The following is a 21,903-nucleotide window of genomic DNA, read 5'->3' on the forward strand; positions in this document are numbered from 1 at the left end:
CGGCGCTGCTCCTGCCCTGCGCGCGGGCTCTGCCCTCCCGCGCTCCGCCGGAGCGCCTCGGGTCCGGGTGGGAGGCACGCCGCGGCCCTGGGAACGGAGCGGGCGGGGCCACGGCTGCAGCCGGAGCCTTTGCGGGACGGCACCCGGAAACGCCCGGTGGCTGCGGCGAGCCGGGCCGGCGGTGAGGGGCGAGCTGGGAGCCGGCTGGGCCGCGGGTGGGAGGTTCGGTCAGGGAACGGCGGCGGAAGCCCGGCCGGGCCGACTTGCACGGGTCTGGGGGCAGAGGCCTGAGGGAGGCCTGGGGTGCGTGGAAGCGGGAGGCGTCTGGGCCGGGGGGTGAATGGAAAGCGGGCTGTTGGGAGGGCTGGGGCCGGACGGGGCGAGAGAGGGGAGCAGCGGGACGGACGGGGAGACCGGGAGGTGTCAGTGAGCGGCATGGCCTGGGCGGGAGCAGGAAGGTGGGGCTGTGTGGAGGCAGCTGGCCGCGGGGCGGGGCGGGGCGGCTCACCTGCCCGGCTCCTTACGGTGCAGCGGGGCGGGAGAGCTGCGCGCTCAGGTGTGTGCGTGGCATCGCGCTGGGAGTTTGACTTGAGAAGGGCTTCAGCGGTACAAAGCTCAGGGCTCAATTAAAAACAAAACAAAACAAAAAAACACCCTAAAATGCTATAGTAATGAATGAGATATGTGTTATGAAATAGAATGGAAGGTGGAAGATAAACCCCAAAAGGTACTAACTGCAAGTTGTGTCATATTTTAGTGAATTCTGTAAAGTATGTTGTAAGTGTGACAAACAGGTGGAACCTGGAGCAGAGTTTTGCAAACTGATTTGGTAGAATTCTAGAGATTGAAGCTGCTTTCTACAGTGGAGGGCTGTGTTATCTGAGGTGTAAGCAGTGTATGCAACAAACTTCTACAAAAGAGCACCAGAGTGGAAAGCTGGGCTGGTACAGTGCCTCTGTGTAGAAGGATTGGGATCAAAGGTAACCCTTACTTCTCAGAGAACTCTTGTGCAGGCTGATAGAGTGGGCTTGGGAACAAACAGTCAGTTGATAGACTGCTTCATCTAAAATCCATGGGGCTGCCCTTCTTCACAGGCACTGCACATTGCTTTTGGCATGTGCTGCAGTGCCTGTGGGCCTCACCTATTCAATTGTTCCCAGCAGAGAACTCCATAAAAGCTGTAGCTGTGTAGACATCTGCTGGGGCAGCCTGGCCTGATGACTTCTACTGGGCTTGGTTGTAGCTCAATAGTACGCACTTTTCTTTTACATAGGAATAAGCAGCACCATATAATTTTTACAGGCTGTAGCGTGAGTATTAAGCACAGGATAGCTGTTGATAAACTGATTTGCAATAATCTGTTCCTTCAGAAAACTGTTATTTTTTGTTCCATTACGTATTGCTAGGCATTATGTGATCTTGTGGTAAGAGTTACAGTTCTGGGAGACATGGATTTGCTGGTTTTGGGTGTGTGGTGTTCAGATGCATGGAAGCAGAATGTGCAGTGAAAATGCAGGTTTCAGAACAGACTGTGGTAGTTGCAAGTATAAATTTGGTTTATTTAGAGCAATGTATTGTTTGAAGCTGCTCTATGTCATTACGGGCTGCCTGTATGGCCTAATTCCTTGTCTTGGTTATCACACAATCACAAAGGTTGGAGGTGTGGGACCTCTGGGGTCATTGAGTCCAACCCTCTGCTGAAGCAAGAGGGTACTGTACTCCCTACAGTAGGTTGCATAGGAAGGTGCCCAAGTGGGTTTTGAATATCTCCAGAAAAGGAGACTCCTCTGTCATTCAAAGTAAAGAAGCTTTTCCTCATGTTTATATGGAACTTCTTGTGTTCCAGATTTTGCTTGTTGCCCCTAGTTCTGTTGCTTGGCACCACTGAAAAGAGCCTGGCCCTATCCGCCTGGAAACCCACCCTGTAGATATTTATAAGCATTATAAATATCTATTAGGTATTATAAGATTATAAGGTAAGATCTCTCCTTGATCTTCCTTTCCAGGCTGAACAGCCCCAGGTCTCTCAGCCTTTCCTCATGCTTGAGACACTCCAGGCTCCTAATCAGCTACCTAGGTGAATGAAATCACTTGTCTGCTTAAAATAGTTCAGGTTTTGGCTTTATTAAATGAGGACAACGCATTCTTGATCTTTGGGATGGGTTTGCTTGATGTATCTTCTTCTCTCTTATTGTTCTTCAATTGCTTGCCACCATGGCTTATTCTTCATCAGTTACCTCAGTTTGTGCTTGTATGTGTGGTGCTTCCCACGGACTCAGTGCCCCAACTGGAGCTCAGGGATCTGCACAGTTAGCCTGGGGGGAGGGGGATTCTTAAGACGTGTACCTCTTAGGAACCAGCTTAAGAATGTAAGATGGACAAGAGATTGGAGTTTTTCCGTTTGAAAATTTCTACCTTCTTGTCTTCTGCTCAGACCCTTTCTGTTCACTGTTTAGCTGTCTAAACTTATTTGTAATGACTGGCTTTCTGCAAGAACTCTACAGACCTGTTTTCACTCTGTACTCAAGCTATGTGGCTGTGTCTGGAGGTGGCTGCATTGCCTGTAGCACACAAAATCACAGATCACAGAATCATAGGATGGTTTGGGTTGGAAAGAACAATCATGATCACATAGTTTCAACCCCCTTGCTGTGTGCAAGGTCGTCAGCCTCTAGACCAGGCTGCCCAGAGCCACATCCAGCCTGGCCTTGAATGCCCCCAGGGATGGGGCATCCACAACCTCCTTGGGCAGCCTGTTCCAGTGCGTCACCACCCTCTGTGTGAAAAACTTTCTCCTAATATCTAACCTAAACCTCCCCTGTCTCAGTTTAAAACCATTCCCCCTTGTCCTATCACTATCCTCCCTCGTAAACAGCCTTTCCCCCTCCAGTTTAGATGCTCCTTTCAAATATTGGGAGGCCACAGTGAGGTCTTCCTGGACCCTTCTCTTCTCCAAGCTAAACAATCCCAGTTCTCTCACCCTTTCCTCATAAGAGAGGTGCTCCAGCCCTCTGACCATCTTAGTGGCCCTCCTCTGGACCCGCTCCGAGAGCTCCATGTCTTTCGTGTACTGGGGGCCCCAGGCCTGGACACACTACTGCAGATGGGGCCTCACAAGAGCAGAGTAGAGGGGGACAATCACCTCCCTCTCCCTGCTGGCCACCCCTTTTTAAATGCAGCCCAGAACACAGTTGGCTTTCTGGGCTGCAAGCGCACACTGCTGGCTCATGTCCAGCTTCTTGTCCACCAGGACCCCCAAGTCCTTCTCTGCAGGCTGCTCTCAGGGGGTTCTTCTCCCAGTTTGTGTAAATACCAGGAATTGTCCCAAACCTGGTTAGTGATTCAGAAATAGCTGAACTGTGAGCTGCAGTTGAACCCCAGCAGTACTAGGCACTCACTCTCAGCACCTCACATTGAGCCATGCCACTGCCTTGGAGCGTCTGCAGGAGCTGCAGCAGAGCAGCGCCTGGCTCATCTCAGCCTGATGCTGCACTCCTGTGCTTGCAGAAGAATCAGGACTTGAGCTAAAACCCAGAACTGAATGGCTTCTTGCACACTACCTGGATCTTTCCATACTGTGATCTGTACAATGAATGCAGTGTGTGTACTGTTTGAAAAAGAGAGGCAGGTTGTATCAAATTTCTGCGCTGGCAGGCAGGCGCTGACGTAATAGCCTAAGTCAATATAAAACTATTGCTCTACTGTGCACATATAAGAACTCATTTATCTTATAGGCAGTACTGATGTTAGGTTTAGTTCAGTGAGGGCCTGCATTCTTGGAGCACTGAATGTTTATGCTCAGTATGTGATTTATTTAACACTCATCTAATTAAATTCTCGTCAATCCAAGAAAATCTTATATCTGGGTGCTTAGCTTTGCTGTGAAGGATGAAGTTTGTGTTGGTTGGAGTTCCTGTTAGTTTTGTTGTTGTTGTTGTTGTTGTTTACTGGCAGATACAGAGGGGTTAAAGAGTATTTAGCCACAGTGAAGATTTTTATTACATTTAAGATTCATAGTTCCCAACTTTGCTTTTTTATACATAGATTAGAATTGTAACTTTTTTTCCATACAAAAATAAAACAAAAATTCTTCTGTAGGGCGTCCAAAAAAATCAGCATTTCAGTACAAATTGAAGAAAACTTGACCTGAGTCCCAAATAAGTTGAAGCACTATCTGGAAACAGGTGTTAGTTAATATGTAATTGCATCTTCCTTGTTGGACTTGGCAATGTCAGTTTTCTGTCGGTGAATCACTGGTACAGCTTTCCAGGGTCCTTTGCTCCTGACCTTAGCCAAAGTTAAGAAGAAATCACTGGCTGGTCTTCAGCAGTTACATTTTAATGTGTAACCCATCTGCTCTTGCTGATGTTAAAAGGTCTCAGTGTGGTTGTTGAAAGCCAGGGTTCAGAGTTCTGTCAGTGTTCTGCTGTGTCATACTCGACGTATTCTTCTCATCAAATATTATTTGAATACAGGAATACTTTTTTATTTTCACAAGATCCCTTTAAATGTAAATTGAGAAATTGAAAATGCTACTGTATGAAACCTTCCTTTGAGAGAGAGAAGAAAGAAAACAACAAGATTGTTACTTTCTGCTAGAAAAGACAGGAGAAAACTGCGCTGGTGCATTCAGTTTTTGTAACGCCTAAAAAGAAAAATAGTACACATTGTAAACTATCAAGCAAGGAGAATGAGTAACAAACTGAAACGCAAGAGAAAGAGCAGGGTAAGTATTAAAATGAGGTGTTTTGCAGTGGTTTAGTTGAAAAGTGGTATGCGTGTGGGAAGGGAGCTGACAGTTACAGTTTACTTATGGGGGGAACAGTAGAGAAACCCATACCTGGTGTGAGGAAGATGGAAAACGGTGTCAAAAAGTGAGAGGGTGTGGGGTTCATACAAAGCTTTACAGTGTTATTAATTTTAATGGAACGTTGACTGATGTGTGAAGGATTTATGTATTTGGAGCAAAAGGGAAAATGGAAGTGCACTGTTGAATGATAGAGGTTAAATATTTGTGTGTGTGAAATCCTGTTCAGAAACCAGTTGAGCAGCACTCAGTAGATTCTGAATGGTCTTTGCACCCTCTGCTTCATCTGGGATATTTATTTCCATACGTAAAATATTTGTTGCAGAAGCTGTAGATGTAGATGTAAAGAAGATAATGTTGGCTTCTGAAAAAAAGATGTATGGGAGTAGAATTTCCCTCTGAGAAGTACAGCTGTGTTACAGAAAGCTGCACTTTACATATGTTGTCAGCACTGACAAGAAGGCACTGCACTACTAAAGCATAGAAGGCAGAGTTTTAGGGGGAAAACAAAACAACAACAACAAAAAAACGCCCATATTTTCTTCAGGTTTTGTGAGGTGGCTCTTACCCCACCTTCCTCTTGTGCTTTTCCTCTTTGTTGACGTCTTATTATATTTGTGTGGGAGTAGTATTGGTATTGGGTTCAAATTTCTTCTGGGAATGCAGTCCAGTTTCTTTAATCTGCTATCCTGATTTCAGAGAATGTGCCAGAATGTGTCCATGCCTGTTTCACCAGGGCGAGCTCATGAACTCTGCGCTGAGTCTGCCTTACAGAAGGAAGGGTCGGCGGTCGCTTTCTGGCAGGTCCTAGGCATGGAACTTGTGCAGTGGCACACACAACTTCATGAGCTTTGCATTTTTAAGAGTCTGGTTGTCTCATTCTGCTCAGCATTCTATTGTATTGTAAATAAAGTGCCAGTGCTGTTTGTTTGGTTAGGCAACCTTAAACTCACTCATAGTAAAGTGGAATAAGGGCAAACTGTAGCAGTAACTTCTGTGCCGAGGGATTCTCAGCATGAAAATAAATGCTTTACAGGTGGGCTGGGAAGAATGCAGTCTGTGTAGTGCCGTCACTGAGAACATGAGAAGCATAAGAATCCATAGGATTTTTTGTGTGTGTTTGTTTTCAGATTTAACTTGCCTGGTGTAAGGGTAGGGAGGAGTCAAGAACTAGCTGCTGGTAGAAACTATGATATATAGTAGTATATATATTATATGTATATTAGTATATTCTTTTGAAGTTCCAGAAATGCAGTGAAAATTAAATTTAATGAAGTTAATTAAAAGTGAGCCAGGTATGGTGACTGCTTTCTAGTATTTCAGGTAGTTCATGAAATAGAATGTGGAACATTAGATAACTTGGGACACTGAGAGAACTTTGACGATAGAAAAATAGAACCTGAAGTGTGAAATGTTAGCCTGTTGTGGAAAGTTACTGAAGGAAATAGAAACCTGCAAATCAGAAATTCATTCATTCTGTCTGAATTAATGGTACAAAGTGGAAACTGCTGATTTTTCACTTTAAAAAAATCTGCTTCCTTTTAAAAGACATTTTTAAAGCTTCATGCAGTGTGATCTTTTCATGAGCTGAATACTTACAGTACTGATTTTTGTTAAATCATTTGCTCGTGCTGTAAATCCTTTTCCTGATCTTTCCCCCTTACATTTGAGAGGAGAACAGCTCTTTGTGGAGCATCTTTCTGCACTCTGCCTCTGCACGTTGGTGCAGAGCACAGCACCCACAGTGACTTGCCACACAGGCTGCCCTTGGCCTCTTCCCCTGTGTTCCACGTTGCTGTAGGGTGCGTCTCAAGGCATACCAATTAACTACATAGAAGCAGTTCCTTTTCTTTTTTCTTTTACCTGGATTAATAAATGGAAGATAAGGAACCCAGTAAGGCCTGAGAAATACTGTGACAGCTGGACTCCCAGCCTTTGAACTAGCAGGTGTAAATTGATTTTGTGGCCTGCGGAGCGCTGGGTAGTTTGTCCAAAGGCAGGTAAGCAATCAGTCAGGAGGAGTGACTGTGTACAAGCAGTGTGCTGGGAACTTTCATCTCATTATTGATTTAAGACTGTCAGGGTGTGGACTGTTACTGAAGACAGTGTTTAACTCAGTTTATGACTGCACAGTCTGTTGCAATAAGGGTAGCAGGAGCTGGGTGAGTGTCTCACCTGCTAGCGATGTGTGAATCCAGCCCTGCTGTGGGCTGTTACAAAGTTCAGCTGTGTCAGGTTCAGTACTTGGCTCCTCTTTGGGATCCAGTCCCCAGCTTGCACCAAGTTCTGTGAGCTACTATACAACCTTTAAAAAGAAGAGAGACAAGGATTGATGATAAGGTATTGTGTGTGCTCAGCAGAGGGCGGTAATTTTATTGGTGTGCGTAGGTTTCAGAAGTATGCAGTTCCTGCTTTGTGGAGCAATTAGCTTTAGTTCCACATGAAACTGCTTGTTCCCTGCTAACGTGTCATGCTGACCACTGAGAAGAGAGCTTGTAATCTATGTTCATCTATGAAGCTGGACTCTTGATTTGCTTTGGTGAATTGCTGAAAAGGAATGTGTTCTGCTGCTGGTGCTTTTTAGAAATACGTTGTCTGGCTTCAGAATGCAGCCCGGTGAATAGGACAAAGTGGATTTGTGGCTGTGTTGCTGGAAGCAAGATTAAATTGATAGTGTTACTGTGGGAGAAGTTCTTTTTTTTTTTTTTTTTTTTTTTTAATCATGATTACTGATCAAGAAAATACTATAGTTCAAGATGATGATTTGGTACGTGTTCCTAACGGTGGGTCTGTTACACTGCTGTGCATGTTGTTATGTTTCCGTACTGAATGTTTTGATAATTGCTCATGAGCAATGTAATGGTGATACACCTTCACACTGTAAGCATAAATAGATGGTTGTATGACAAGAAATGCACGTGTTAGTTTTTATTCTTGTCACCTATTTCAGTTAAGTTACTGAATTCTGAGTGCTGAGAAAGTCCTAAAATATTTTGTCACCTTACAGGCTCACAAAATGCAAATATTTTAGTCTAAGTTCAGCAAATATGTTCCCATTATCTGTATTTTGTTCAGAAGTATTTTGAAAAGTGAAAAGAAACATCTGTAAGTGTGCTTTTATGAGACTTTGTGTTAATCATCACTGTGTGTTCTTTCTGTATCCAGATTGTCAGGTCTCAATACTAAAAGATTGAGTAGATGGGATGGCTGGAAGAAATGGTGTGTTGGCATCTAAATGCTCATTTTGCTGTCAGCTTTCTCCTGTAGCACAGGTGGACCTTTGTATGAAGTTCTGTTGTGTCTTTTCTCTTGGTGGATTTTTTTTCCCTTTTCTACCTCTGTATTCCCTGTTCTGTTAGCATTTCTCCAGGGTGAGAGCTCTGACCTTTCATGTCCCTCTACATCTCTTCAGGGAAACTGCTTCTGTTTCTCATCCTTGTTTGCAGCTATAGCAAATACCTGCTCCAAACGTATTTCTCTTTGACCAAAAGATCTTCTTTTGGTTCTTGGGTGTGCATAATTTCAGTTATCTTCATGTAAAGGGTTATTCCATCGGAACCCATTATTTGGAAAAAGTTAGCAAATAGTGAGTTTTGGCTGCAGTTTGTTTCTCTGTCATCTTGATACTTCTGTCTGATTTATACTGTCCTCTGCACTTACAGTATTTGTTTTCAGTGAGGTAAATGAAGTCATGGTTATTATAAAAGCATCTTCTGTTAAGCTTCCTTAAGGGAATTACTGTGTATTGCTTCATCTGTTTCTTTTTCTTTCTCCTTTGCTAGTAAGCTTTTACAAATGTTTTTGCAGCCGTACCATTTCTGAAGTAAACAATTTTATTTGTTAGGATACGAGTGTATATTTCACATCTCAGTGACTTGGCAGTTAGTAGTTGTTGGCAGGTTACTGCAGTGTCTCTGAAATACTGATGTTATACAGATATTCTTGTGACCTTGTATGCTTGACTGGAGAAAATTCCCTGAAGCTTAGAGACAGGTTAGGGCAAGTCAGGAATATTTGAATGACACTTCTCTACAGATCTCTGAAAAAATCCTTGTTGAACTAGAGAAGTGGTGTCAGTGAGGAAACGCTTTGTTTTCAGCTGCAGAGTAGTTAGAGGTATGAGCACGTGCTTCAGCAGTGGGTATAAAAGTGGGTAGTTAAGAGTCAAGCTCCGTGTACCTGTAGATGTGAAACATACATACACAGGGACAGCATAGGCATCCAATATGTACTACACACGTCAGCTTTGGGCTTCTGGAAATAAGAACTGCATGCAACATGTGGACTTGTTACTACTTCTCTTGAAATTACTGGTTTTCTTTTGCTTTGGCATTATAAAAACAGTGCTTGGTTTTCTGAATAAGTGGATAGGGAAGGCAGTAAGCTTTTTATGAAGAACATTTCTGTGTACGGGTTGTCTTTGTACTTAACATGCATAAAGAACAGCAGAAAAAAATGATACAATGTTCTGAGTAGCAGTGGTAACATAGCCTTGTAACTTTGTCTCCAAAAGCAGCAATACTTTTAGTTTCTTGCGTTTACTTGGTGTTAATTGGCAGCAAAGTGCAAAGGAAACCCTGTCAGGACAGCCCTGACTCACTCTTATTCTGATGCTGTATTATCTGACAAGGCAGAAATTGCAACCTGGAAAACTCTGGGGAGGTGGAAGAATGAGAAGCACTCCATTCTGGGGATAGCTTGTTGCTGTGGGAATACTGGGCATTCTGCAGTATAGGGCTTTTTATTTTTTATTCTGAAGATATCTTCTGAGCCTTCCTCTGTGTAAAGAGATCTGTGATTGGATTAACTTTAAAGATTCATTTTGTGGAACCAGTATTTGGAAAGGTAACTATAAGTTAGTAGTCCTTATTTGACTGTTTTGTTTTTCACAGATGAGAAATTAAAAGGAATATTTCTGTAGCTGCCACCTCGTCTAATGTCCAGATATGCTTTCCCATATTTAATCATGTATTTAAAAACATTTTTGAAGTGATAATCTCTTTTTTCTCTTGAAATATCAGATAATATTGGTTGTTTACCTTTGCTGGAGGGGTCTGTGGCTAACTTAATATGCTGATTCCAAATGAAAATGTCTATCTGCAGTATTAAATTTTAAGCCTGATTTGTTGTTTGTTTACTTGTTTTCTTTTTCAGGAAGAAAGTAATAAAGAAATGTCTACCAATTTAAAATACCTTTCCCTGGGCATCCTGGTTTTTCAGACCACAAGTTTAGTGTTGACAATGCGTTATTCTCGGACACTGAAAGAAGAAGGACCTCGTTACTTGTCCTCTACTGCAGTAGTTCTTGCTGAACTTCTGAAGATTCTGTCCTGTGTTCTACTGGTCTACAAAGACAGCAGTATGTACTCAGTTTTGCACCAAGTAATTTTCTTAATCAATATGCTGTATTGTAATGGGAACTGCAAGGCAGCTGTGTGAGTAGAGGCTGACAAAAAAAGCATTTTGCTTTCTCATAAAGAGACAGCCTTGGGAAGACTGTAGTCATACTTCACTTTTCAACACACCAATAGAATATTGCATGTGCTGACGCGATTTCTCTTTAAACAACTATGCATGCTAAGGTGTATGAGAATAAATTTTCTGCTAGCAGCTTGAAGCTGTTTTTTGCTCAGATATTTTAAGAAATTTATAAATAAAAGTGACGAAATGAAAAGCTGTGTGTCTGAAGCATGCATGTGTTGAAGCCTATAAATAAATCACGCAGATACAGGAGGGAAATAGCAATTTCATTAATACAAAAAGAAGTGCAGTTTTAAGCTCAAAAGAAAAATTTGGATTTACTTTCATTCTGTACATTTTATACTGCATTTACCCAGTTCCTTGACATGTGCATTAGGTTTTCAACAGTTTAAAAATAACATTGCGTATTCATAAATGTTGATGATTCCGTAGGCTCCTGAACATCTGCATTGTAGGTGGTATCTTTAAGTTATCAGCTTCCAATATGACTATGAATAAGTTTTATTTTAACATCAGTTGAATAATTCACGGAATCATAGAATATCCCAAGTTGAAAGGGACATACAAGGATCATCAAGTCCAACTCCTGGTTCCACACAGGACCACCCAAAAATCAGCTTGTATGTCTGAGTGCACTGTCCACATGCTTACTAAAACTCAGCAAGCTTAGTTCCACAGCCACTTCCCCAGGTAGCTTGTTCTAGTTCTGATATTCCAGACGACACCAAGACTTTTTTCAGGTTTATGAAAGACAATTATTCTGTAGTATTTTGGGTTTGTGATAGCAGTGATAGATATAGAAAGGGGGAAATTATTAGTGTTGGAGAACAGAACTTTGCTCTTTATTTTTTTCTTTTCTCCATTTAGTCTACAAGTCTATTTCTGTGTTTCTTTGGTAGAGTGCAATTTACGGACCCTGAACAGAGTGCTGCATGATGAAATTCTTAATAAGCCCATGGAAACTCTTAAACTTGCCATTCCTTCAGGAATTTACACTCTTCAGAATAACTTGCTCTATGTAGCATTGTCAAACCTAGATGCAGCCACATATCAGGTACTGTACATCTGGATTGCTCTGTAAGTTTCAAAAACCAAACATGAATTATGTGGTAATAAGTGCTTCTGGTTCTTTTAGGTTACATATCAACTGAAAATTCTTACCACAGCACTATTTTCCGTGTCCATGTTAAGCAAGAAATTGGGTATATACCAGTGGCTGTCGTTGGTAATTTTAATGACAGGAGTGGCATTTGTGCAGGTAAATAAATGCAATGTGTGTTTACTCAAGGAACTATTAGAGTTGTATACTGATTGTACAGCTTCCTGATTGTGCAGCTTCCTGGTCATATCAGCTGCACACTGGTACTGGAGTACAGCAGAAGCTACAAAGCCACAACTGACCATGGCTGGAGGACACCAAAAATGGTTCAAAAGCAAGAGATAAGAGCTCTTCTTGAGTTCTCGTGCCTCTGGATTGGCCTGAAAATTAGTTAAATCAGTTATAAAAGTATTTGTAGTGCACTTCTGACATTAGTTTGGATTCACAGATCTCTGATGGCACAGTCCTGCTGCTCACCTTATGATGTATGGTTTCAGCATGACAAATTGACTTAAATTTTTTCAAGAGCAAAATCTTTTGTAAATGATGGGAGGAATATATAGGAATTTGTAGTTTTTAGAGTGACTGTGGCATAAGAGATTAAGAGTTTTTAGCAGATTTCAGGGTATTCTAGAAATTCTTATTGTAAATCTTAAAGATGAAAAGAAAAACTAAGGATTAAATTTTATTGATTTTTTTCAATTTAATCACTAAAAATAAGAGCAAAACATGCTGGCAGAAATTAACAGATCTTCAGTATGTTTTTTCTGTTGCACTACATTTTATTCTCTTAGCATTAGATACTTCACAACATCTAGCTTGTTTTAGTTGTATGCAAAATCATGAACAGACTCACATACCTACAACAGTTTATCACATCTTAAAAGCATCTGGGCTAAGTGGTGTCCTGACTTGCACTTGTGTATAGAGGAGGTAACCAACTGACAGATGGCAAAAGTCAGTGACAGTGAATGACCAGATGAGTAGTGCTGGAATTCAGGGTTGGTGCTGGCTTATGCAACATGGCAGGTAAAATCCTAGGCCTGTTTAAGATGATGGATTTTATCCCAGGTGAGGCACAGCTGTGCTCCTTACAAGCATGTAGTAAGAAAAGTTGTGTCTTTGCAGTTCTTTAAAAGCATTGGTGATGCAAAATACAAAAGGTTGCATGATTGTCTGCATTTAGTAATTATTATTGTTGCTTAAAAAAATATCTTGCATTCTATAAATGCTCGTGACTTTATTCAAACTTATTGTTAAAATGACTGTTTTTACATCCAGTGGCCTTCAGACTCTCAAGCAACAGCTGCTAAGGAGCATTCAGCAGGATCTCAGTTTGTAGGCCTGATGGCAGTTCTTATAGCTTGCTTTTCTAGTGGATTTGCAGGCGTTTATTTTGAGAAAATTTTAAAGGAAACTAAGCAGTCTGTGTGGATAAGAAACATTCAGCTTGGTAAGTTTAATTTTAGTTATCTCTTAGAGCAGGAGTACTGCATTGTGATTTAAAATAAATTTGCGGGACTATGAAATATCAAAAATGTAGAGGTCTGCATAAATGTGCTTAATAAATGAGTAGTACACAAGAGAATTCTAGGAATTGCTTTCTGCTGTCAACCTAGTTCTTGATTTAACTTTTTTATAGTGTTTGTAAGTTTGCATGGAAGCTGTCAATTGATTTTTAGTTAATATGCTCTAAAGAATATTGTCTTGTGCAGATTTTGCGTGTCCTGTGTGTCTTTTGCACAGATTAATCAGATAAGTACATATAGTATCCTTTCCTCCATTTTTTTTTTTTTTTTTTTTGGAAAGAGCAACATTAAACATGGAACATTAAAATAAAATATGTTCCTAAATAAATGCTTTGAGACCTATTTTAAAACAGAATTTTTTTTTATCTTGCCTGGATAGGCAGTTTTTATAGGTTGGCAATTTTAATACAAGAAAAAAGCATGCATGTTTGTGAAAAAAGATGAGGTAATGAATTTATGATTATTTCAGTATGAAGATCAGTTTGTTTCAATTGTCTGAATAATCACCAAATAACTGTGTACGTATGTACAAACGTTCATCCTAACTTTTAATGTTCTTACCTAGTGTGCAGATATCAGTAAGGGAATACCTTCTCTTTCCAAAGTTGTTCTGTATCTTCTAGAGCCTAGGTGTTAATGCAGCACAGTTAATTTCAAGAACACCTCAGTGTATCCTTCCTGTGAGTGCCAGATAGCTGCTCGCTTAAGGCACTGTCATTCAGGAGCAAGTGAATCCTGAGCAAGAGCTTTGAAATAGAGCTTTACTCAAAACAACAAAAAAAACTTACATCAAACCTAATTTTCATTTTCATATCTTAGAGATTGCAGAAAAATCAGAAATAAAAGTTGGGTAGTTTTTTAAATATGTACCAATACCTCATTATTTTATCTCTATTTTAGCAGATCAATTGGGGAAAAAAAAACGGGAAGTAATTAGTTTATTGTGAATCAAATCTGAGCTTTTAATTACCTGTACAAAAAGAAGTATTTTGTGTCAAGCGGAGGGTGTTATTTCACTCAAAACAATGTCCTTCTTTTCAGACAGAAGGGAATGCAATGAAAATAGTGGTCAGCTTTTTACAGAATGGAGAGGAATAGAGCCTATTGTCTCCATCACTTTCATTCCTGGAGGGATTACAGAAAATTTCCCTCCTAACAATAGAAAACCTAACAGTAGAAAACTCACTGAATTATAAACTTCTTGTGTTATCTCAGTTGCTTCTTTTGACATTACTGGTAAACTGAGTGAACTGATAAATCTCTTCATTCAGTAGAAAGCAATGAAAGATATGCATATGAAAAACTCCTAGTGGAGACAGACAGAACTTCTGATAAGTGTAGAAAATTGCTTTTTAAAAGAAATTATCTATCTGAACACTGATTGCATTTGGATGTGATGCTGCAAGTAGCATTCCTATTTTAAAATCGGATGTGTGTAAGCAGTCTGAGGACAGGAAACCTGACTGCATGTTTTTCACCTGAAACTTATAAATGAATTTTGTACTTCCAGGATTCTTTGGCAGCATTTTTGGTCTGATGGGTGTATATATATACGATGGAGAGCAGCTGTCCAAAAATGGATTTTTTCAAGGATATAATAAACTTACTTGGATAGTTGTTATTCTACAGGTAAGATATATTATGTTCCTGTCATTTGGAGATTTCCCTTCTGTAAATGGCCGGGGAAATTAATGAATGTAGGTGAAGCTACTGGGATGTCTATAGTCAAAAGTCTGATGTAGCACTGTTAGAAAAAGCTTCTAAATAAAAACTTGGAAATTCAGAGCAGGTATATGATTGTTGTGCAACATAAGATTTTGTAAATTATTTCATTTGCAATGCTTAAAAATATATACATATATTTTAAATACATACTTTCTCCCACAGCTAAAAACGTATAGTACAAATGTTTTCTGCTAATTTTAATCATGTTTTAATAATGTATTTAATAGTATGATAACTTCTCTACTGGGGAATAAAGTGGATTTATGTAACATAAAACAATTGTAACATTTCTAGACATAGAGGCTTTTCCTAAAACACAACTGTTTTGTTAACATAGATATTCTCAGTGGAATTATTGTGTTGCAATTCCAACCTTCAATATTTTTCAGGCACTTGGAGGCCTGGTGATTGCTGCTGTTATAAAATATGCAGACAACATTTTAAAGGGATTTGCAACTTCTCTTTCTATTATACTTTCAACGTTGATCTCCTATTTCTGGCTTCAGGATTTTGTCCCCACGAGGTAAGAATTATTTTTCACATGTACAGAAGAAAGCGGTGATTGAAAACGTAGTGCTTATCAGATATAACAGCAGCAATAAATAAATGAAAGGCAGCCTTACAAAATAGTTAGATTCACCTTCCACAGAAAATTTAGTTTCATAACATAACTAGTACTAAAATGTTGTACTATAGTTATCAAGATTTTTTTTGTAAGATAGAGCTCCCACGGATAAGGAATAATTGAATCTCACGTCTCAGCTTTTGACAGACCTCTCTCTTCCAGGCTCTATGTTATTTTCTTTCCATCTGCTTTCCCTCAGTTTGTTAAGATTATTCCTCTTTATATCGGATGACTGCCTTGCACTGTGTTTCACTCTGCTCTTGGAACCAGTTTCTCCCTGGCTGTCCCTGAGTGAGAGCTGAGACAAAGCGATTACTCTTGTTCATTAGTTGTCTCCTAAACTGACATATCTTCTACAAGTCACCTCATTGCAAGATGACTTATGACTGAACAACAGTAGTGATGATCATCTATTTGTACTGCTCTTCATCTGCTCTCTAAACAGTCCCTAGAAGGTATCGTTCCAGTCATACGCAGAAAATTCTACTGCAGTGATTACCAGGCACCCAGAAGCCCAAAACCAGGGTGGTTTTTTTTTTTTAATTTTTAATTTTGTTTTTTTAAACAATTCTCTATTAAAGACCTGACTAAGAAGGAGAGAAAAATGCTGTATGCTTCTAGGTGCAATACACCAAGTTTTGTGAACAGCATTTTAGGAGCTGTGTTTCGTACAAAGATACATTGTAGAGTGATTTTCTTCTTAAGGTATGGAGTGTAAAAGTAATATTCTAATTTTTAAATATATTAATATGATTTTGCTTATAGTGAACATGAATTGATCACATATATACTACGCATTCAAGGTATAAAAATATTTCTGATAAAAACTTTTTAACCAGAAGGAGTATGCACAATGTAAGCACGAGTTTGTTTAAACTTTCCAAAAAGGAACTAGAGTTAACTGTTGGGGCTTAAAAATGGGACATGTCAGACTTAAATTCTAAATAGCCTCCTATTAAAATAAATGTGGAAAGTGGTATAAGAAGTTCTGTGTGCTCAAATAGAAATTAAGTAACTTAGCTGCCTCTGCAAACGGTGAAAATAGAAATTGCTGAATAACTAAATGAAGGAGAGCCAACTCACAGGATGTAAAATTTGAATCCATCCCATTTAATAAAGCTTAATCTTTAGTATTTTCTTATGCCAACTGAATTTATGTGAACTTCCTAGTTGTTCCTCTCACTTGAACAAGCATTTTTGGTTGGGATAATAGATGCAAAATACTGAAGTGCTTTTGAAGGTCCTGCAGTAGATCGTGTCTGAAGTAAGCAAACTGTATTCTCTGAAGTATTATCATGTAGTGTACCACAGTCTTTTTAGTGTTCAGAAAACCAGGTTGTCAGCGAGGTTCTTTTCTTTATGGTATACTGGTAACTACTGAAACAATTTGAAAGACCCCTTTGTGACGACACAAAGGGTGTCTGTTATGTTTTTCTTATAAAAATACTCTCATAGCTGCCAAAACTGAGTATAGACTGACTTGTAACTGGTTCTTGGGCAGCAGAAACTAGTTTTAACACAAGTTTGGATTTCAAAGCTATGTTTAGCTCTAAAGGCATGATGTGTATCAAATATTAAAAACAGCTGAGTGGCTACAGTACTTGCACTTCTTTAGCTTCTGCTTGCATTTTGCATAGAGCTTTAGTCAAAAGGAATAGAAATGAAAGGTCAGTCTGATTACCTTTGACAGTTATTCCATGAAACTACGTTTAATTTTCAGAATGTCAGTATAATTATAGATTATTTTGCTTACCTGGATGCAGATAACAGATTTCAACTTTCCTGCATTCTTCCCCAAGAAATACGTGCACATTTTTCCATTATAAATGGGATGAATATAATTTATTCTTTCTATATTCCCACAGGTTTGATGTCCTTTCTTTGACTGTACTGCATACAATCACATTAACTAAAACCAGCTAACTTTTTATTTTTTTCCTTCCATTCCTATTCTATTCAGTGTCTTTTTCTTCGGAGCCATCCTTGTAATAGCAGCTACTTTCCTATATGGTTATGATCCCAAACCTGCAGGAAATCCCATTAAGGCATAGCTGACTACTTCAACCTGCTTCTCAAGATCATACACTGGGGGCCTTGCTAAAAATGGCATGTGGAATGTGCCATTGTGCACTGCAAGGGAAGGATGACTACCCTGAATCGAGTGAAGAAATTTTTATGAGTAGTTTTGAACAGCCAAACGGGTTAAAGATGGATGATGATTCTGACTGGGACTGGTGGAAAAAATGACAGGGGAAAGCCCAGTGCAACTTGCTAATAAAAACTTGAAGTGAACAAAAAGTTTCCAAGAAACTGCAATTGGGAATGTTTACAGCTTTGACCTGGGATTGCATCAAAAGAATTTACTGTATTGACTGCTGCACTCTGTCCTATGCACTCTTTGAAAGAGCACACGACAACATTGTCAGATTGTATGTTTTTGCAATTTGACTATATTTAATGTTAGTACATGTTTTTAACTGTTTGTCTATTTACATGAAGTCGACTGAATGCACATCATAGTTCTAAAGTGATGGTTCTAATTAGGTATTCCTTATTAAAACTATGGAAATTGAAGTATGACTGAAAGACATTTTCACAATAACAAATATTTTTATATTTTAGAAGGCTGATTTAATAACAGAGATCTGTGTTCTGTTGCTTATATAAAGCTGTTGTAAGAATGTTAACATTCTCACCAGTACACAAAGGGAGAAACTGAGAATGAAAGCTGGAAATCTGTGTAGATACTCCAGCCATCGTGAGGATAACCTGTAGTGTTCCAGCAGATGCAATAACTCTGAGCACAGGACACAGTTTGCTGCAGTAATCTGGCACTATGAGGTGGGTTATAATGGAGTGCTTGCTGAGATGTTATGTTCACTGTTTTTTATTTTTATTGATCATAAATCAACTTATTGGTAGAACTTCTAAAGTAGAGTGTAGTGGGGTTTTTTGCTTTTTTTGTTTGTTTGTTTCTTTTTTTTTCTTTTTGCTTTAAATATCCCCTGAGGATGTTTCTTTACCTGCAATTAAAGAAAAAAAAAAAAGCCCATAATAAATATTTTAAATGCATTGTTGTTGTCTGTTGCAGCTCCAGATTGAGCTATTGTGGTGTATTATCTCTGTACTGTACTGTATTTTATGAGAGGCTTTTTTTTTTTTAACAATTGTTGTTTACTTATGAACTCTCAAAGTCTGTCTCAGTACATTTGTATGTAATGGCGTAAGTAGAGTTTTTTATTTTCATTATTATTATTAATTTTGTTTTGGGAGTCTTTGAGCTAACAGACCAAAATGGATTCTGTGGGGCTGTTCAGTCTAGTAGTGGAATTACTCTAAAAGGAAAGAGAATGAAAAAGTACTGAATTGTGCAATAGATAAATATAAAAGCATACTGTTCTTTTGTTTTCAACCAAAAGAAAAAACTCATGAAGAAACATATGCAGATCAAACATTTTGTTTGTTGAAGTACTTGCATGTAGCCAACTGAGAAAGAAACACACAAAAACAGTGCCAGAACAGTAAACAAACAAAGAAAAGGCTTAAAAATCACTTGGTTTTAGGAGACCTATTCACAATGGATATTAATGTAGGTGACTTCTTACCTATTCATTACATACTTGTATGTATGCATTGTACAAAAACATATCAGTGGTCCCTTCCCATTCAGTCAAGTGTTAAAAACCTTTGTTGTTGTTGTTCTTTTTTCCCTCTGCTCTATCTCACTTCTTTCTTGTGCTGATGAATATGATGTGAAGAGAGAGATGTTTCAAAACCTTTACCAAAGTACCTCCGTTCCTTTTCCACAACTACTCAGTCGTGGATTGCAAACAGAGGGATTCTCTAAGAGGACTATGAGATTTTTAATTAAATATTTAATTAACATTTAATTAAATATTGTAAAGAAAAAAGGAAAAAAATCTACTTTTATCAGCCAAGTGAAAATAGTCTTTTCCTGTGTTGTTGATTACATGAATTATGTCTGTAGCATCAGAGCAAGACAGTGAAGAAATTTCAGAGTTATGCCAAGGGCTTACCAAGCTTTCTGAACTGTGAATCCCAGCATGCCATAATTGCAAGAGCTATGCTACTCAGTAGTTAAAATTGTCTAATGTTACCCTAAATTAGCATCCTACTTTACTAACCTTTCACCTATAATCCTCAATCTGCCTAAGTGAAAAATGACATTAAGTCCTGTCACCACTGAAGTGCAACGTTAGGTCAGATGTATGCAGAGCATTGCTTGGTGCAGGATGGGAGGTATGTGTGACCAAAACAATCTGACAAGTGTAGTGATATTTGGCCTACACAGCAATGATACTTTTAATTTCATGAATCACAAATCACAGTAATGGAAATGTTCAGGTCATATAACTGGATACTTTGTTGAGGAGTTTCTCAAGAATGAGGAGAAGCAAATTCAGAATGTAAAACCAATTGCATTGAAAGGGAACAAATAGGCCAAACGATTACACAGTTTTAATATATCAGGTGCATCAAGTTTGTCTATAAGCGTTAGCTTTTAGGAAGTAACAGGAATATGTGATCTTTGCTTTTGAATAGGATGTCATCTTACAGCCTTGGAAAACAATGTATGTACTGTATTAGGGATCAGTAATTTCTGTCTGTAGATCAAGAACTGTCAATTTCCAGTCCATTAAATTTCCTAGCAGAAGGGTAAATCTCTTTATATGTTTGTGACTGTAAAGGAGATAAGAGTTTGCAGTTTTAGCTGCCTTTCCTCAGCTGTTTACAGAGCCTGAGGGCCCTGCAGGCTGAAAAGCATTATTCTGGAGAGAGGGAAGGCTTTGCATGCTTCTTGTGATGGTGAAAGATTTGAGGAAGGTTGCAACTGCTACAGAAATCAATCAATCTGAGAGCATAAGTGTGGTTTCCCTTTGCTGTACTTTTGGATCAGAGGAAAAAGAAGTTTTACTTCTGTCGTTCATTAACTAACCAAAGAAACTTAGCTAGTTGGCACAGAGCTCTGGGAAGCAGGGAGTAGCGTGCTTTGAGTCTGCCCTAAAAGCGGTCTGTAGGAGTATAACATTCCAAAAATGATCTTGTCCTTCTGATCCATGTTTCTGATTTTAAGACAATGGATTTTTTAGTTTAGTTGTATATTTAGGAGGCTAATCCATACTCAACAGAATTTTATTTAAATATTTATAATGTTATAACGAGGTATTTATTTGCATAATTTGAATTATGTCATTTTTTAAAGGCTTACATAATGGGATTACCAGTATTTATTGAATTCTTGGATACTTAGTAGGGTTGTTTGTTTGTTTTAATCTCTGGGATACCTGATAAATGGTGAAATACCAGTCAGCTATTAGAACTCTCCTCAAAGCAAAATAAATCATCAGTTCAGTGGTGAAAACTCTTAAATCTAACATGGTAAGATAAACGTTCCTTTTGTAATATTTTCCATTGTAATTTTGTGCTGTCCACAAGTGCCCAGTTATCTCTTTCTCAAGGAATTCTGATAACTGTATAGTTTTATGAAAGTTCTTTGCTTTAGACAAACTGCAACATAAGTTACTTCTTTGTTTGCTTTAATAATAAAAGGTAGATTCGTGTTCTATTTCCTGCTTGTACAAAATAATACCTGTTTATACTATAACTTTTTAAGACATTTGTTTTACTTTTTTCTCAAAGAAATGATTATATTTTGTTAGCATATACTTATGTTTCAGTTATTCATGTGGTCCTTTTTCAGATTTTTAAGATCATATTATTGTTTTGTGTTCCTGACTTAGTTTTATGGCTCTAAATCGAGAGACTGTAATGGATTTTGTTGAACTGTTTTAATATTGATAAATGAGACTTTGCATTTCTTATGGTTTTTATTGTCAGTAACTTTCATCTTTTAATATATTTCCGTATCACCGTGTGTGTTGTGTTGTATATAAGCAATTGTCACTTACAGATTTGAAGTTGTTACTCACTGTGTGTTTCTTGCTGGATATTATGAGGGAGGCAGATGATTGTTGTTTCCTTCCTTTTGTAAGAATGAGATTATTGTAACAAGTTAGCTGTGTGTGCACAGACAGGTGTGTTTACCTGTAGCATGGTGTGCCACCACATCTCTGGGAGTGTAAGAAAATCCAAGTGTACCCTTACTTCTGCTTTTATTGTGCTGTGCATTTTTAATGCTGATTTTTTTTTTTCCTACAGGAAGTTATTTGAACTAAAGAGTTCTTCTCTTTTCAGGTGAGCTCATTATATATTTTTAGGTATCTAGAATGAGGGCTTTTTAATGGAAAAAATGCAAGAAGATAAATGGGACAAATTAGATGATAACTTCTGATCAGGTTACTGTGAATCCAAATTTCCTGTTCAGTTAAATTTATACCATTACCTAATTATTTCCTGCTAGGTGAATTTATAACTGCAGGAGCAAAAAAAGTCTGCAGGTCAGTGTTCGTTCTTGACTGACTGCTAAATATTTGCATCCAGGAGTGGAATTTGGCCATGACATTTTTGGTTTGTGCCTGTAGTCTTCCATTCTCATTTCCTTGGCAATTGATGGCTGAGTAAGAATTGCTTATGTGCTAAACATATTTGTTGTTGTAAGTAACTCTTCTATTAGCTTTCTGAAGTTTTCTTTCCTGTCAATGTATTTTAAGCGAAG

The 21,903-nt window shown here is 38.7% G+C and overlaps 1 protein-coding gene across 4 annotated transcripts; it reads left to right on the top strand.

The window, feature by feature from the left end:
* Positions 1 to 53: 53 nt before the first annotated feature.
* SLC35A3 (solute carrier family 35 member A3) lies at positions 54 to 21,158 on the top strand. Of its 4 annotated transcripts, none has more exons than XM_048943913.1 (8): positions 54 to 181; positions 9,962 to 10,166; positions 11,188 to 11,342; positions 11,424 to 11,546; positions 12,669 to 12,840; positions 14,427 to 14,545; positions 15,031 to 15,164; positions 17,227 to 21,158. In XM_048943913.1, exons 2-8 carry the CDS (start codon positions 9,980 to 9,982, stop codon positions 17,315 to 17,317), a joined length of 981 nt encoding a protein of 326 aa, XP_048799870.1. In that variant the 5' UTR covers positions 54 to 181; positions 9,962 to 9,979; the 3' UTR covers positions 17,318 to 21,158. The 4 variants fall into 4 exon arrangements, with proteins under 4 accessions (XP_048799870.1, XP_048799871.1, XP_048799869.1 ...); XM_048943914.1 differs by lacking the exon at positions 54 to 181 and adding an exon at positions 188 to 303; XM_048943912.1 differs by lacking the exon at positions 54 to 181 and adding an exon at positions 3,465 to 4,726.
* The last annotated feature ends 745 nt before the right edge of the window (positions 21,159 to 21,903 follow it).

Source organism: Lagopus muta, chromosome 5 (assembly GCF_023343835.1).
Source record: "Lagopus muta isolate bLagMut1 chromosome 5, bLagMut1 primary, whole genome shotgun sequence".
NCBI lineage: Eukaryota > Metazoa > Chordata > Aves > Galliformes > Phasianidae > Lagopus > Lagopus muta.

Excerpts from the sequence above, each read along its gene's own strand:
- SLC35A3 (XM_048943912.1), top strand. The coding sequence starts at position 4,691 with ATGAGTAACAAACTGAAACGCAAGAGAAAGAGCAGG. Across the intron at positions 11,547-12,668 it reads CAGGAGTGGCATTTGTGCAG|TGGCCTTCAGACTCTCAAGC; the intron begins GTAAATAAATGC and ends TTTTACATCCAG. Across the intron at positions 14,546-15,030 it reads GGATAGTTGTTATTCTACAG|GCACTTGGAGGCCTGGTGAT; the intron begins GTAAGATATATT and ends AATATTTTTCAG.